This window comes from Anser brachyrhynchus (genome assembly GCF_964034855.1).
Source record: "Anser brachyrhynchus genome assembly, chromosome: 15".
Lineage (NCBI taxonomy): Eukaryota > Metazoa > Chordata > Aves > Anseriformes > Anatidae > Anser > Anser brachyrhynchus.
The window spans coordinates 881,501-894,182 of record NC_137733.1 but is presented as its reverse complement, the minus strand read 5'-3'; the positions used below and the strand labels follow the sequence as shown (position 1 = coordinate 894,182).

Genomic DNA, 12,682 nt, shown 5'->3' with positions numbered 1-12,682 from the left:
TCCTGAAGGGAACAGTGTGCTCACCTTCTTAAGAAGAACAGTGCTCACCTCGTCAAGAAGGTTGGTAGAATCCAGTCCTGATGAAGAGGACTAATAGGTGAACTGAGGTTTTCTTCTGATGGACAAACTAGAGATGGCAGTCACAAGCGATAGAACAGTTTTGAACTTCTCTGAAAGAGATGTTTATTGTGAAGAGAAACAAAAGTAGTCTTAGACTGTTCAAAAACATGGTTGAAACAGCTTGTCAAAAACACTTGGGCTAGAGAGTATGGTGTATATAACTATTTCAAAGGACTTATGTAAAGTTTGAAATTGCTTTGTAAATTCTTGGGGTGAGTGTGGGGAGTATGTTATAGTTTTGTCAAGGACCATGTATGAAGTTCTGAAGTTCTTTTCAGTGAGTCTAGCCCAGTAAGCAGTAAAGCAGAATTTCTTACCAAAAAGGCTGCGTGCTTTTGGAAAAAGTTCTTTATGTCAAGTGCAGAGGCAGTACATTAACTATCTGCAGCTTGCCAGATGAGTCCAAGCTCATCTTGGACTGCCAGCTAAATACACAGTGTGCTAAATATTTTCTGTAAGAGCTTCCGATCTCTGCAGAGGATTTCTAGAGTTGTGATGACTATAAATCATGGAATCACTAAACATCAAGCTCTGAGGCAAGTCAGATATTTAGACCATCTCCTAAAGACGGTCTTATTTAGACCGTTTCCTAAAAGTAGCTGTTAAGTTCTTCAAGACTTCAGATAATAGTCTTTCAAGGCTAATAGTTTGGCTGTGTGCGTGTGTATTTTCAGATAACTTACATCTTTCTTGCTGCTGACAGCTGAAGCCTTTGAGCTCTCCTTGCTAGGCAGTATTTCCTAGGACCTGTGTTTTTCTTGGAGGAAGTCCAGAGAGCTGCATTTAGGGCCCAAAATCTTGGCACTATAGTGTCCAAACAGTTGGAAGCCTCATTTTGCATGAGGAAAAATTAAGCATTGCTGTTAGTAATACCAGAAGCGATACTGTATTCTCAGATGAGTTCACTGGAAATGTATTTAACCACATTCTCTTCTGTTTTCATCATAGGATGACTATAGCATATGACCCTGTAGCAGCTGTGTACTAGAAAAAATAACGTAAATGGGGTATACTGGCTTGTATAAAGTCAAAAGATTCCCATAACAGTTGCCTAATAAATGACTGATTTTCCTTTCTGTCCTTTGATTAAATTTTACGGTAATGCTTTGCCTTCAGTTGTTTTGTTTTTTAAGATCAGAATTTGCTTGCTATAAATAGTGGTAGTTGGAGGTGAGAGAGAAGAAAAAGATCTGTGTATATTAAATATGTGAATGAAAGTATCAACTTGATGAAATAAACTAATATAGTTAAATTAGCAAAGGTCTGCTGGGGAGGTGACAGTGCAATTCGTGGGACTCTCGGAAGAACTTCGGGTGTAAAGAACGGGTTTTAGTCACTTCTTAAGAACTGTGTGTTTGAACTGGTACACATACAATGAGGAGGTTTGGAAAGGATCAGGGAAGGGAGGGAACTCTTTTTTGAGATCTGTAGTTTAAAGGGGCTTTCACTGTAATGGTTAAAAGAGGATATGATTATTCAGTGTAAATGTACAATGTGGGTGGGTAAAGGAAAAGATATAACCTCATTTAACTAATGGCAAAAAAGGTACAATTTACCATGAAAGTCTATGTAGTCTTGAAGTTGGAAGGCTTCCAACAGTCAGGCCTCTAGAAATGGAACTTGCCTCAGACTGGAGCCTAAGTTTATAAAGAAGTAGATATAATTACCTGCAGAGGTGTTGGACGGTATCTGTGGTCTTTCAACAAGACTCGAGACTTCTGTTGAGTAAAAGAAATCAAAACTGGTGCAATTTTACCCCTGAAGTGAAGTGATCTTTTATACTAAAAGACAGTGAAAGAAGTGCATTGCAATATACATCTTATGAGTAGCTCTCAACTTGTGTTGTAAAGATGATTGCACTTGTATGTATTATATGGTCCAGACCTAGGACTGCCTGAACATGGTCCAAGGCAGCCTGCTCTAGGTGGCCCTGCTTGAGCAGCAGGGTTAGACCAGATGAACTCCAGAGGTCCTTCCAACCTCAACCGTTCCATGATTTTTGTATTCAAGCTGTTTTCATGTAAAACCACCAAAACCCAGAATCCTTAAGTTATGTAGCTATATAACTTTTTTCCTTCTTTCAGATAACAGTGATCTAATTGCTTGTACAGTCATAACAAAGGATGGAGGTCAAGTTCAAAGATTCCTGGCTGTGGATATTTACCAGATGAGCTTGGTTGAGCCAGATGTTGCCAGACTTGGCTGGGGAGTAGTTAAGTTTGCAGGCCTTTTGCAGGTAAGAGGTTTTAATCTTGGCACTCTGTATTTTCTCAGCTGAAAATCTGTATTTATGTAGGATAAATAGTAATAACAATATTAGTTTATATATTCAAGGTCTGTGCCCTGCTTGCCTGTTTCTTCTCTTACTAGTCTTTTTTAGTTCCTGCCTTTAAACTATTCCTATTTTTCTGAAGATGTTTTTATAGATAACTAGAGGCACACTTAAAAATGTGGTAACTTCCCCAATATACGTTGGGGTATGTTCATTTGAATGCTGAAATCATGTAGAATTAGGATTGAGTCCCAGATGTTTTCCTTCTGTGTCACAGTAATGAACCTTCCCAGTGTTCTGAACCTCGTACAAGGGTAGAGAAGGTGACAGTTTGCAACTTAAGAATGATTTATGCTTATCTAATTGATTTTAAAAACTTTAGAAAGTTTGTTGTTAACATTGGCTAAAGAGACATAAATGTTCATGTCTCCTGAAAATTCTATATGCTCAAATAATTGCATTTTAAAATGACTTAATCTTTAGGAGTGCCATTTACTGCAGAACTGAATCCAGGATTGTGCAACTTGCATAGTTCTGTTTTGTTTTGTTTTAAAAAAATGGAAACTGTTTTTAAATGCTAACTTTTTTCATTAGCTATTTGCCCTCTCTTTCTGTTCAGGATATGCAGGTGACAGGAGTGGAAGATGATAGTAGAGCTCTGAACATAATAATTCATAAACCTGCCTCAAGTCCTCATTCTAAGCCATTTCCTATCCTTCAAGCAACCTTTATTTTTTCTGATCACATTCGCTGCATTATTGCAAAACAACGTCTTGCAAAAGGTCGTATCCAAGCTCGGCGTATGAAAATGCAGAGAATAGCAGGTAAGCAGTTACTTTGAAATGATCCTGAGAAATGAAACTTACATGTCATAGCAAGTCACTCTGTGATGTAAGGTTAGAAAAAATCTGTTAGAAAACTGAGAAATGTGCACAGAACTGCAAACCAGTGTCTAGTTTCCAAGGAAGGGATCGTATATGGTGATGTTAATTATAATGATTAATGCTTGGGTGTTGTGATGATGAGCATTCTAAAATGTTAAAAAGAGTATCAGCAGCCAGATTTTTGTGTTTAGAGGAAATACACATGAAGAGATGAAAGAAAGAGTTACTTCAAGTAATCAGCAAAGAGTCTGATACAAGTCTAATACAAGTCTATTTTGATACCTAAAATTTTAGGTTGAAGGGCCATGCAAAGGCATTTTTTGCCAGTTTAAAGCAGGTTGTCCTTTAAATGGCTTTCTGCAATGTTCACTTGTAACTATGGATGGTTTTACCCATACGGGGAAAAATGGAAGGTGGTGGTTTGTTTGTTTGTTTTAAAACTCCTTGCATTCCACAAACTATACTAGCAGTTTACTGTAATCCTTGTTTTTGCTCCCCTTTATTCTGGAGCCTAGTATGACCATGGTGTGAACAGCAGTGATAGAAAAAGTTGCCAGAAATCTGTTCTCCTTTTCCAGTGCAATTGCAACTGCAATTAAGAGGTAAATGCAAGCAAGTTTAGACAGTCTGGTGTAGTCTTAAGATTCTGGGCAAGCTATTGATTTTATTTAATCTACTCATTCTTTTATGTATTTTTGAGTAACAACAACTATCAATTGTGATTAAACATAGCTCTCCTGGATCTTCCTGTTCAGCCTTCAACTGAAGTTATGGGTTTTGGACACAGCTCTGCAGCTGCATCCCAACACCTTCCATTTAGATTTTATGATCAGGCACGACGTGGTAGCAGTGATCCTACAGTGCAACGCTCTGTTTTTGCATCTGTTGACAAAGTTCCAGGTAAGATTAGCATTAATTACCATGAAATTCTTGATGTGTTTCAAATAAATCAAAGAAGCTCACTTTGAAAGTTCTAACTAGACTCCTTTTGAAGAAAAGAGTTTGCTAGAAACTGTATACCAAAGAATGAAAACAGCTTGTTTACATGTACTAAACATAAACAGGGAAAGTCTTTTCCCTGAAGCTTGGCAAATACCTTTTAAATGAGTTTGATTGTAATTTATCTGTCTTTTTATTGTATCAATAGTTATTTTTAAAAAAAGATTAACAAATGTTTAGAAATGCTTTTGACAGCTATCCGTTAAGTAGTGATTATCTCATGTCTATTGCAAGATGACTAGCGTAGCCAGGGGCGGTAACTCAGACTCCTTGTTCTAGTTCTGCCTTAGAGATGTGAATGCAAGCACATTTGTAACTCATGGTCATGGCCTTATCATATGCCTTCAATTTATTTTTCTCAGAAGTCATATAATTATTAAAAGTCTGTTGGTCCAGTATTAAAAAGCTTGTTTTTAAGCTTGACTGTTTTACTTCTGAAATAGCAATTTAGTCATAGTTGACTACTTGTGTTCTGAGTGCAAAGACTGAGAACAGATCCGTTGTACTGTCAAACGGTTCAGTGTGGTTCAACCTTAGAATTCTACCTTAAATAAGGCCAGGAAGTCTTTGTCTTAGCAGAAAGCTTCCTGAGTCTTTATTTACATCAAGATTCAGTAAGAATAGTTGATAAATGCAATAAAGTTTTCTGCACCTGTGTTGTTATGTGTTTACCAAACATGTAGAGATGACATCTGTACTTTGAAAGAAAAAAAATAGGTCTGTAGAAGGTGCTTCCATTCACAAAGCTTTACATCCACAGGCGTGTAACTGTTCAGGTCTGTTGAGATGTGTGTAGATATTGCAGGGTGCGTGTAGACAGAGGAAGGTACGTATTCAATTTATGACTTGAATACACGCCGTTAATACATACAAATTGTTTATTGGATGTGAATTCAGTGGTTCTTCCTGTTATGTTCAGTTGTTTGAAACCTCAAATTTTGAGGCTTTAAAGGTCATTTACAATAGCTGGTACAGCATTTAGTGGACATGAACAAGACAAATAACTTCCAGATTTCCAAGATACTCAATTCCATTCAATCATCAAGAAGTTTGGAAAATACTAAAATTGCCTTTTTTTTCAGACTGCCCTTACAACAAATTTTGTGATTTGTATTTGCAAAAGCTGAACTGAGCATACAACTCCAGAATGAGATTTATGGGAAAAAATTAGCCCTAGAAAGACAAGTAATGCCTGGGTGTGTGTTCCAGGTGTGTTATGAGCAATATATCCATGGCAGTTTCTCCAAACACACTGGAAGTGCCTTAATGCTTTGTCATTGTTTACAAACTGAGTTAGTTTGAATCATGTTTCTAATACTCAGTATTTATGCAACATATCTGTCAGTTGTGCATAGGTCCATCTTAAAGTTACTAGCAGTTTCTCACCAGTCTGTAAAGACAGCTGGGATACTGTGCATTGCTTCATCTACTTTAGAGCTAACAAGACAGAAAAGGGCCACAACTACTCTTAAAACATTAGCTTGGAATTGAGATTAAAGGGATGATTCTAAATCAGTCCTGTCTTTTTTTTTTTTCGTTTTTTTTCTGTTTTTCTCATTTTTTTATTTCACAAATTGATTTCTGCAAAGCTCTTCATCCAGATGGTGAAGCTTTCTCATTTGGGATTGAGTCATTTTGAAGTTGTATCTTTTTGCAAGTGCTTAATTTTGCTCTATTAGTACAAAACGATGTAATCTTGTTACTATTAGCTGCCAGTCATTTCATAAATCTCAGCATTTCTCTTTAAATGTGATCCACAGATTAAAAATTCAAATCCTCTACTTAGAAAATAGATGTTCTAGTGCCTTCTATCTGACTCAGAGGTCAACTTGCCTGAGTGCTGAGCATGGAGAAATCAAAAGCTTTCAGATTGCTGGTTGTATATCACAAAAGTCATTCTCATCATACATGATGAACTCGAATTTCCTTGTTTGACTTGAGACTTTCATGGAAAAGGTGTGGTTGGAAACATGCCAGCATTACAGAATCAACCTTCTGTAAGAGGAGTGTACAAGTAGTCATAACAAGTGACATCATTTACTGATTTTGGGGGGGAGGGTGGGGAGACGACAGGCCAGTCGGTTCAAACAGTTGCATACTTACTTTGATCTCCAGGAACTGAAGATTTTCAGTGTATGCACATACAAATCCAGAGAAAAAGTATTTTAAATCTTTCGTTTTATAACAAGTATGACAAATCACTCAAACAATATGAAGTTTTTCAAATCCCGCAATTTTGGAAGGCATTTCGTAGCAGTCAGTAGTAACATACGGATGTATGAACAAAAAACATGATTACAAAAATACATATCTGATTACAAAATACATATCAAATGCCCCTACCTTCTCAGTTTTGCTAATGAATGAATGAGAATTGCCAGTTCCACATGATTTTGTTTTGAATTCATTCATATTTATCCCTTAATCAGGCCCGGAATTATTTTTACTTTAAGAGAAAAGTTTTATAATTTTCTTGAAGATTACTGAATAAGTTGCAGTTAAGGTACAAGCTTCCTGTTTTCATTTCTTAATGCTACAACTTTCAGTGATGTTTGACTTTTGCGAAGCTCATATAGTATGTGAGAAATGCAACAGCAGTAGAAAGTTGATTTGATTATACTTTGTAAGAAAAAGGTTAAGCTTTCCCTGGTGATGGTGTTTTTTTTGTGGATTTAAAGGACAGTTATGTTTTTGGCAATATTTTTAGAAAACTAATCACCTTTTTGAGTAGGACAGTGTTACCTGTCAATGCTTTGCAGCTAGAGTGATTTAAGAAATTGTCAATATTACTGTTTTAATTCCTCCTGCAAATGGCACTCGATACGGAGAATTTTAGTGCAACTAATTGAATTAATTCTGTAATCCCCCTTCTCAATGATTTTTAAAGTTTTAAGACCACTTATTTCAGTCTTTTCTGGTACATTTTCTGTGTCATACGGCATGTAGCACTGTACATACACATATATACATATAGTGCTGTAGTATGCCAGGGAGCATTGCAGTCAAACTGTGCTCAACGTTGCTTTATCATTTTTTGGTCTAAAGTTAAAATCTGTTTTTAAAGTTCTTCTTGGTACTTGGGTGGATGTGGGGAGAGATGGTAATAGTTTAAAACTGGGTTTTTTGCAAGTTGGGTGAAAAGTGGCATATAACAGACCATGCTTCAGAGCATCCTTGTTAACATTCTTATATAAATCACAGGTTATGCAAATGCTGTTACTCATCCCCGATGACTGGCCTTGTAAGCTTGGCTGTTATTATCAAAGAAGAACAGAGGCAAAGTCCTTCACTTGGTCAATTTTATCATGAACAAAATCACTTCTGTACAGAGGTATTCAAGCAGAAGTGCCTAATAGGGTAGTTTGACAGCACTAGGATTACCCAAGATACAGCAGACACGATTTATTTAATAGGAATTACTGCTCATGTGCAAGGAATGAAAGATACCATTGACGCTGAGTTAAATATGCAGGAGTGCTAGTTTTTTGGTTTTCTTTTTTTGATAAGAAACAGGATTGGAAATGGAATCTTTCCCATTTAGAATTTGGGAAATTTAGTATTCACAAGGATTAATTTTAGTAAAAATCAGCACTTTATAGTATCTCCCTATATTCTGAGGGAGACTGAGAATTCTGGGCTCTTGTATTACAGTGCTGATGTGCTTTTCGAATTAACTCGTTAACTTCTCATCTTAACAACATGCTATTTGAACTACAGCAGTTAGTCCCATTTCTTAGAGTTTGATGGAAGAAATTGTGGCGTACTTAACCATTGAGTTCCTTTGTACATTAAGGGACAGCTAAAATAAATGTTGTCTCAGTGAAGTATCACTCATGGTGAGGATGTGCTGGCAAGGCGTAAGGAGTATCAGCTGTGGCAAAGAATCAAGTCCTGATGACTGGGCTAGAAACTAGTTGCTTAAGTACACTGAATTGATGAGAAGGATTGTGAATAAAGCTACAGTCATCACGTATTGTCATTGCATGGCAAAATGGGGAGACTGAGAATGTCAGTTAATCATTTTTTTTAATGCTGGTTAAAGTAGCAGTGGCTACTGGCAATTGAGTTCAATGTAACCAATTTGTTTTGTATATTTTTTTCCTAATGGAAAAACTTTTTACTGTTAAAACAGTTATTCTTCAGTTCTATGAGTCTGTAAGTGGATTTCTTAGGTTTAAACAATCTCTTCAAGCTGAAGTGCATCATTTTTCTGAGGCAGAACAGCACTTTGTAAAGGTGCAAAGTATTGCAATACCAAAAGTATTTTGGGGTTTGGTGTGAAATTTGCTGTTACATAAAACATAGCAAAAGGGTGACTGTTGATACATAGTTTATGAAGGAAACACTGTCTTGTGAAACGTTGTGATTAGGGAAATAAGATCTTCTGCAAGGAACTGGGAAGGTGTATATACAGGTATACAGTAATACCTTAGCCATAAATAGCAAGTTCTGTTGGAGCAGAATCATGACTATCGGAAAGGAAATAGTTGTGTTTGTAACTAAGCTTTATTATAACTGGAGAGTCATAAAGTAGTGACAAAGGCACCTCTAGAAGCTCTTGGGTATTGTTTTAATTCCTGTAGCCATGATTAATTCTGCTCACCTTTCTTCCGCAGATTTTTCCTGGAAGAATTTCCTGGTTATGATATTTGTTCTTGGTCAATGGTTTCCATTTACAGTATTTTGAGTGACTAAGACTTACCTTTCCCTCCCCTCAATTACCTTCTGCAAGCATACTTAAAATCCTTCATCAGCAGTTGTATTGTTCTTTTTTTAAAAAAAATAAAAATAAAAAATGGTTGAATATTTTCCCATTAGCAAATTCGGTGATTTCTTGACGTGTTTCATCTTAATTTTTTATAATGGGTGTTCGTTTTTGCTGTATCCTCTTCCCATCATCCTGTGTTGAGATACTCGTACTTGGACACTAGTGCTTTCCTTTCCTGTAATAAACAAAGTAAGGAACTCTTCTATCTCACAAACTGATCATTGGAAGCTTTGTACTTCAAGAACAGGAGTGCTGCAAAAAAGAAAACGTTATGTAGTTTATAAAAGAAACAAAATAATTTGATAAATTTGGACAGATTAGGACAAAATATCCAGAGTGCCCTCACAAGATACTGGCAAAACTCAAATTGAAGGCATGCTTCCCCCTCTGATTATTCACCCCTTGCTTACTGGTTGGCACATGCCTTTATTTTAAAAAGTGTTCTATATTATATATCTGGGTGGGCTTGTCCTGTTTTAATGATGTAAAATGTTAACGTGGGTAGGTGTGCTGCCACCTGAACTCATGAGCTCACTGTCTCCTACTCGCTGTAACGATTTAAATTCTTATGTATGGAATTTTTAGGAAGCTTCATCTTATTTGTGTATACCAGCTGAAAGCATTACCCTCCTGTTTATATTCACATAAAGCGAACTGAAGCATGGAAGTGCTCTGCAGTTCAGTGCAGAGTTCAAAATGCTGATTTAGAGGGAAGCCTAATACGATAACCACTTGGGTATTGCGTACACAGGAAGCCCTTCTTTAGAACAGTGATGAAGAATGCAAGGTTGAAAACTACTGTATTTTTGTGATTCCATACACTTTCTTGATAGTTTTAATTATAGATTTTTACTTACATTTATCTACATATTTTATTAGTGATTTTGCTATCAAAATAGTAATGTTACCATAATCAGCTGGACAGCAATATTTAAGTATTTCATTATTCTGGAATTTGAAATCATGATCGGCAGTCCTGACTCTTAATATTTACTATTAATATATCCCTGTATATTTCTATGACAATGGTGTCATAATGTAAATTCCAGCTTTACAAACCTGTTCAAAATCCTGTTTATAAGTAGCTATGGCTAATAATTTATATATATACACACATTAAAAAAAAATACAGTATATATATGATTTTTTTTCTTTGGAGAATTTGAAGATGAATACATGCAAATACCAAGAAAACTCTTTAAGACAGCCTTATGTGGGGGTCAGTGTCAGCCAAGGAAATGTGAAAAAGGGATGTCTATTCTGCCTTAAGTGCTAAAGAAGTGATGAGCATTAACTTGCTATAAAAAAATGGAATGACAGCCATGCTTTATTTTTTCACTTTTCCAATTATGCATGATGTTATAGCAAGGGAAGAATTCTGAGTAAGGGGTGCTGTAAATCTGGAATTTATATGGAAATTATCAGCTGAACTCTTCCAAAATGAATTGAAGAAAGCAAGCAATGTTTCTAAAATAGTACTAAAATACCAAAATCTTTTGAACTAACTCGGTTTGCTTCTTGTTTGTCTGCCACAAGATTATTATTAAGCTTCTTCCTGAAAGACCACACTGAAACTCAATAGTTTTTCAAAGTGTCTTTTATGGGAAATGATTGAATGGGCACAGGAAGAGAAGGATAATGGCCTTGCTGAAAAATCTGTCAAGCCTAAACAGAGGTTCTCTGAAACAACTGCTTGCAATTGTTGTATTGTTGTTTGTTTTTTCCATTCTGTTCCCTAGTATTATTCAACATTTCTGCTAGTGCAAACTCTAAATGTAAAATCATGATGAATGCCTTAGGATTGGTGCATTTACACATAATTACCCCTTGTATATGAAACTGTTAAATGCTTTTCTGATTTTTAATTTCACTCTGCTGCAGTTGGCAAAGTATTGTATTTTTTGTTCCTTTTGTTTCTTGTACCTTATACAAGGAGCCTCTACACTGCACTTTTCCAGAAACTATTATTGTGATTCTGATCTGACCTCAGAATTACAGCTTTTAGGAAGTAAATTATGTGACATTGAAAATAAAAAGTTAAACATGCATTTGATGCTTGCAAAAACTTGGCAAAAAAAAAAAAAGTTTTGAAAACTGAGCAGGATTAGAAAGCTGCTTTCATAAGCATGGGACCTTTTTCATTCAGAAATCACCAATGTGAAAATGGGTATGGTATGCTCACTTAGAGTAAAAATTTTCTCCTTTAAATTACTGACATAAAATAATTGCAACACATAGGGATCCACCCTATCCAGGATATGCCTCTAGAATCCCAATTTTTGTATAATCATCCATCCTTGGAGGTATTTAAGAGATGTGGGGCATGGCACTAAGGAATGTGATGTAGCGATGGGATTCGGTAGGTCAGGTTGGCGTTTGGACTTGATGATCTTGAAGATCGTTTCCAACATAAATGATTCTGTGATTTTGTTCTGTGATCTTCTGAAGAGAAATTGATTATCAGCTTGGATAGTTTGATTCCTTCAGGGTTAAAAGTCAGTGAGTTTTTAGACTTTTATGTAATAACTGTAAATAGTTCTTACGGTGGTCAGAAAAAGCTGCCAATTTCTAGGTAGTGTTCTGGGGCTTGAGTCCGATCTATAGAGTTTAATCATCTGGAAGTGAAATCAGTGACAGTTTTCTCTGAAACGGTGGAGCGCTATAAAAATATCCAGCTATGCTTGTCTTAAATCCCTTCCAAAAATAGAACTACCTCAGGCTTGACATCTTTCCCTCAGCTCAAAATTGATAAAATATACTGAAAATAAATATATTTTTGAAAATAAATGTATTTGTGTTTGCAACTATGAAAAATTAGTATTCGTGTAATGCACAAAGATTTAGCACAAGCGAAATCTATTTTGGGATTCCCCCATCTTCAGCAAGAGGGCAGATTTCAATTTCAATTTTCAGCTCAGCTGTCCTGCACAGCAGCCAGTCATTCAAACGTTGTTCGCTATCCAACCAGTTACCTTGTGGGTTGAGTTTCAGTACTCTCTTAAAATAAATTACAGCAAGAAATAACCTATTTTCATGGTGATCTGCTTACCAGAACAACTGAACCATAGAAGGTTCAGCAAATGCAACTAACGGTGTTATATGCGGGCAGGAGAGAAAAGGAGTGGGAAACTCTTAAGCTGGATGAACTGCCGAAGAAACCATACTTATTTAGCTGTACCTTTATTCATGTCTTCCAGATGATTCAGTCATTTCCCATTTTTATGGCACTTTGAAAAACTATTGAGTTTCAGTGTGGCCTTTCAGGAAGAAGCTTAATAATCTTGTGTGAGCAAAACGAGCAGTGATATGGGCACTCCAAGCTCTAGGGCCGTGCATTCAGACAGATGAGAGTTTCTTTTGAATGTTTAGCCGTTCTGAGTTCTGGTCATCTTACCGAGTGAGGACAGTGCCCCTGGAAAAAGGTGACCTTGTATTTCAGATAGTCATAAACACACAAGTTTGGAGGCTGACACAAGCTGCTGTCTAGATATATTTTAGGAAAGTTCTGCATCCAGTCCTATATGATACAATTTTATGTCCTGTTCTACCATGTGCAGTTACTGCAATTTGAAATAAATGTTTACGTTTTGACAGCACTAGAGAACACACTGAGCCTTTATGAGCTTGTTCTTTAGCTTC

General features: G+C 36.3%; 1 protein-coding gene across 10 annotated transcripts in view; it reads left to right on the top strand.

Annotated features, from left to right (window-relative positions):
* The window catches only part of CLEC16A (C-type lectin domain containing 16A), a 109,725-nt gene that overhangs the window by 51,779 nt on the left and 45,264 nt on the right, over nt 1-12,682 (top strand). For all 10 annotated transcript variants that reach the window (XR_013939716.1, XR_013939717.1, XR_013939718.1 and 7 more), the window contains exons 19-21: nt 2,205-2,356; nt 3,012-3,216; nt 4,009-4,176. Coding sequence is in view for 5 of the 10 variants with exons in the window: in XM_080556938.1 (XP_080413064.1) it covers nt 2,205-2,356; nt 3,012-3,216; nt 4,009-4,176 (525 nt within the window). In the remaining 5 variants the exon portion in view is untranslated. The remainder of the gene's footprint in view (nt 1-2,204; nt 2,357-3,011; nt 3,217-4,008; nt 4,177-12,682) is intronic.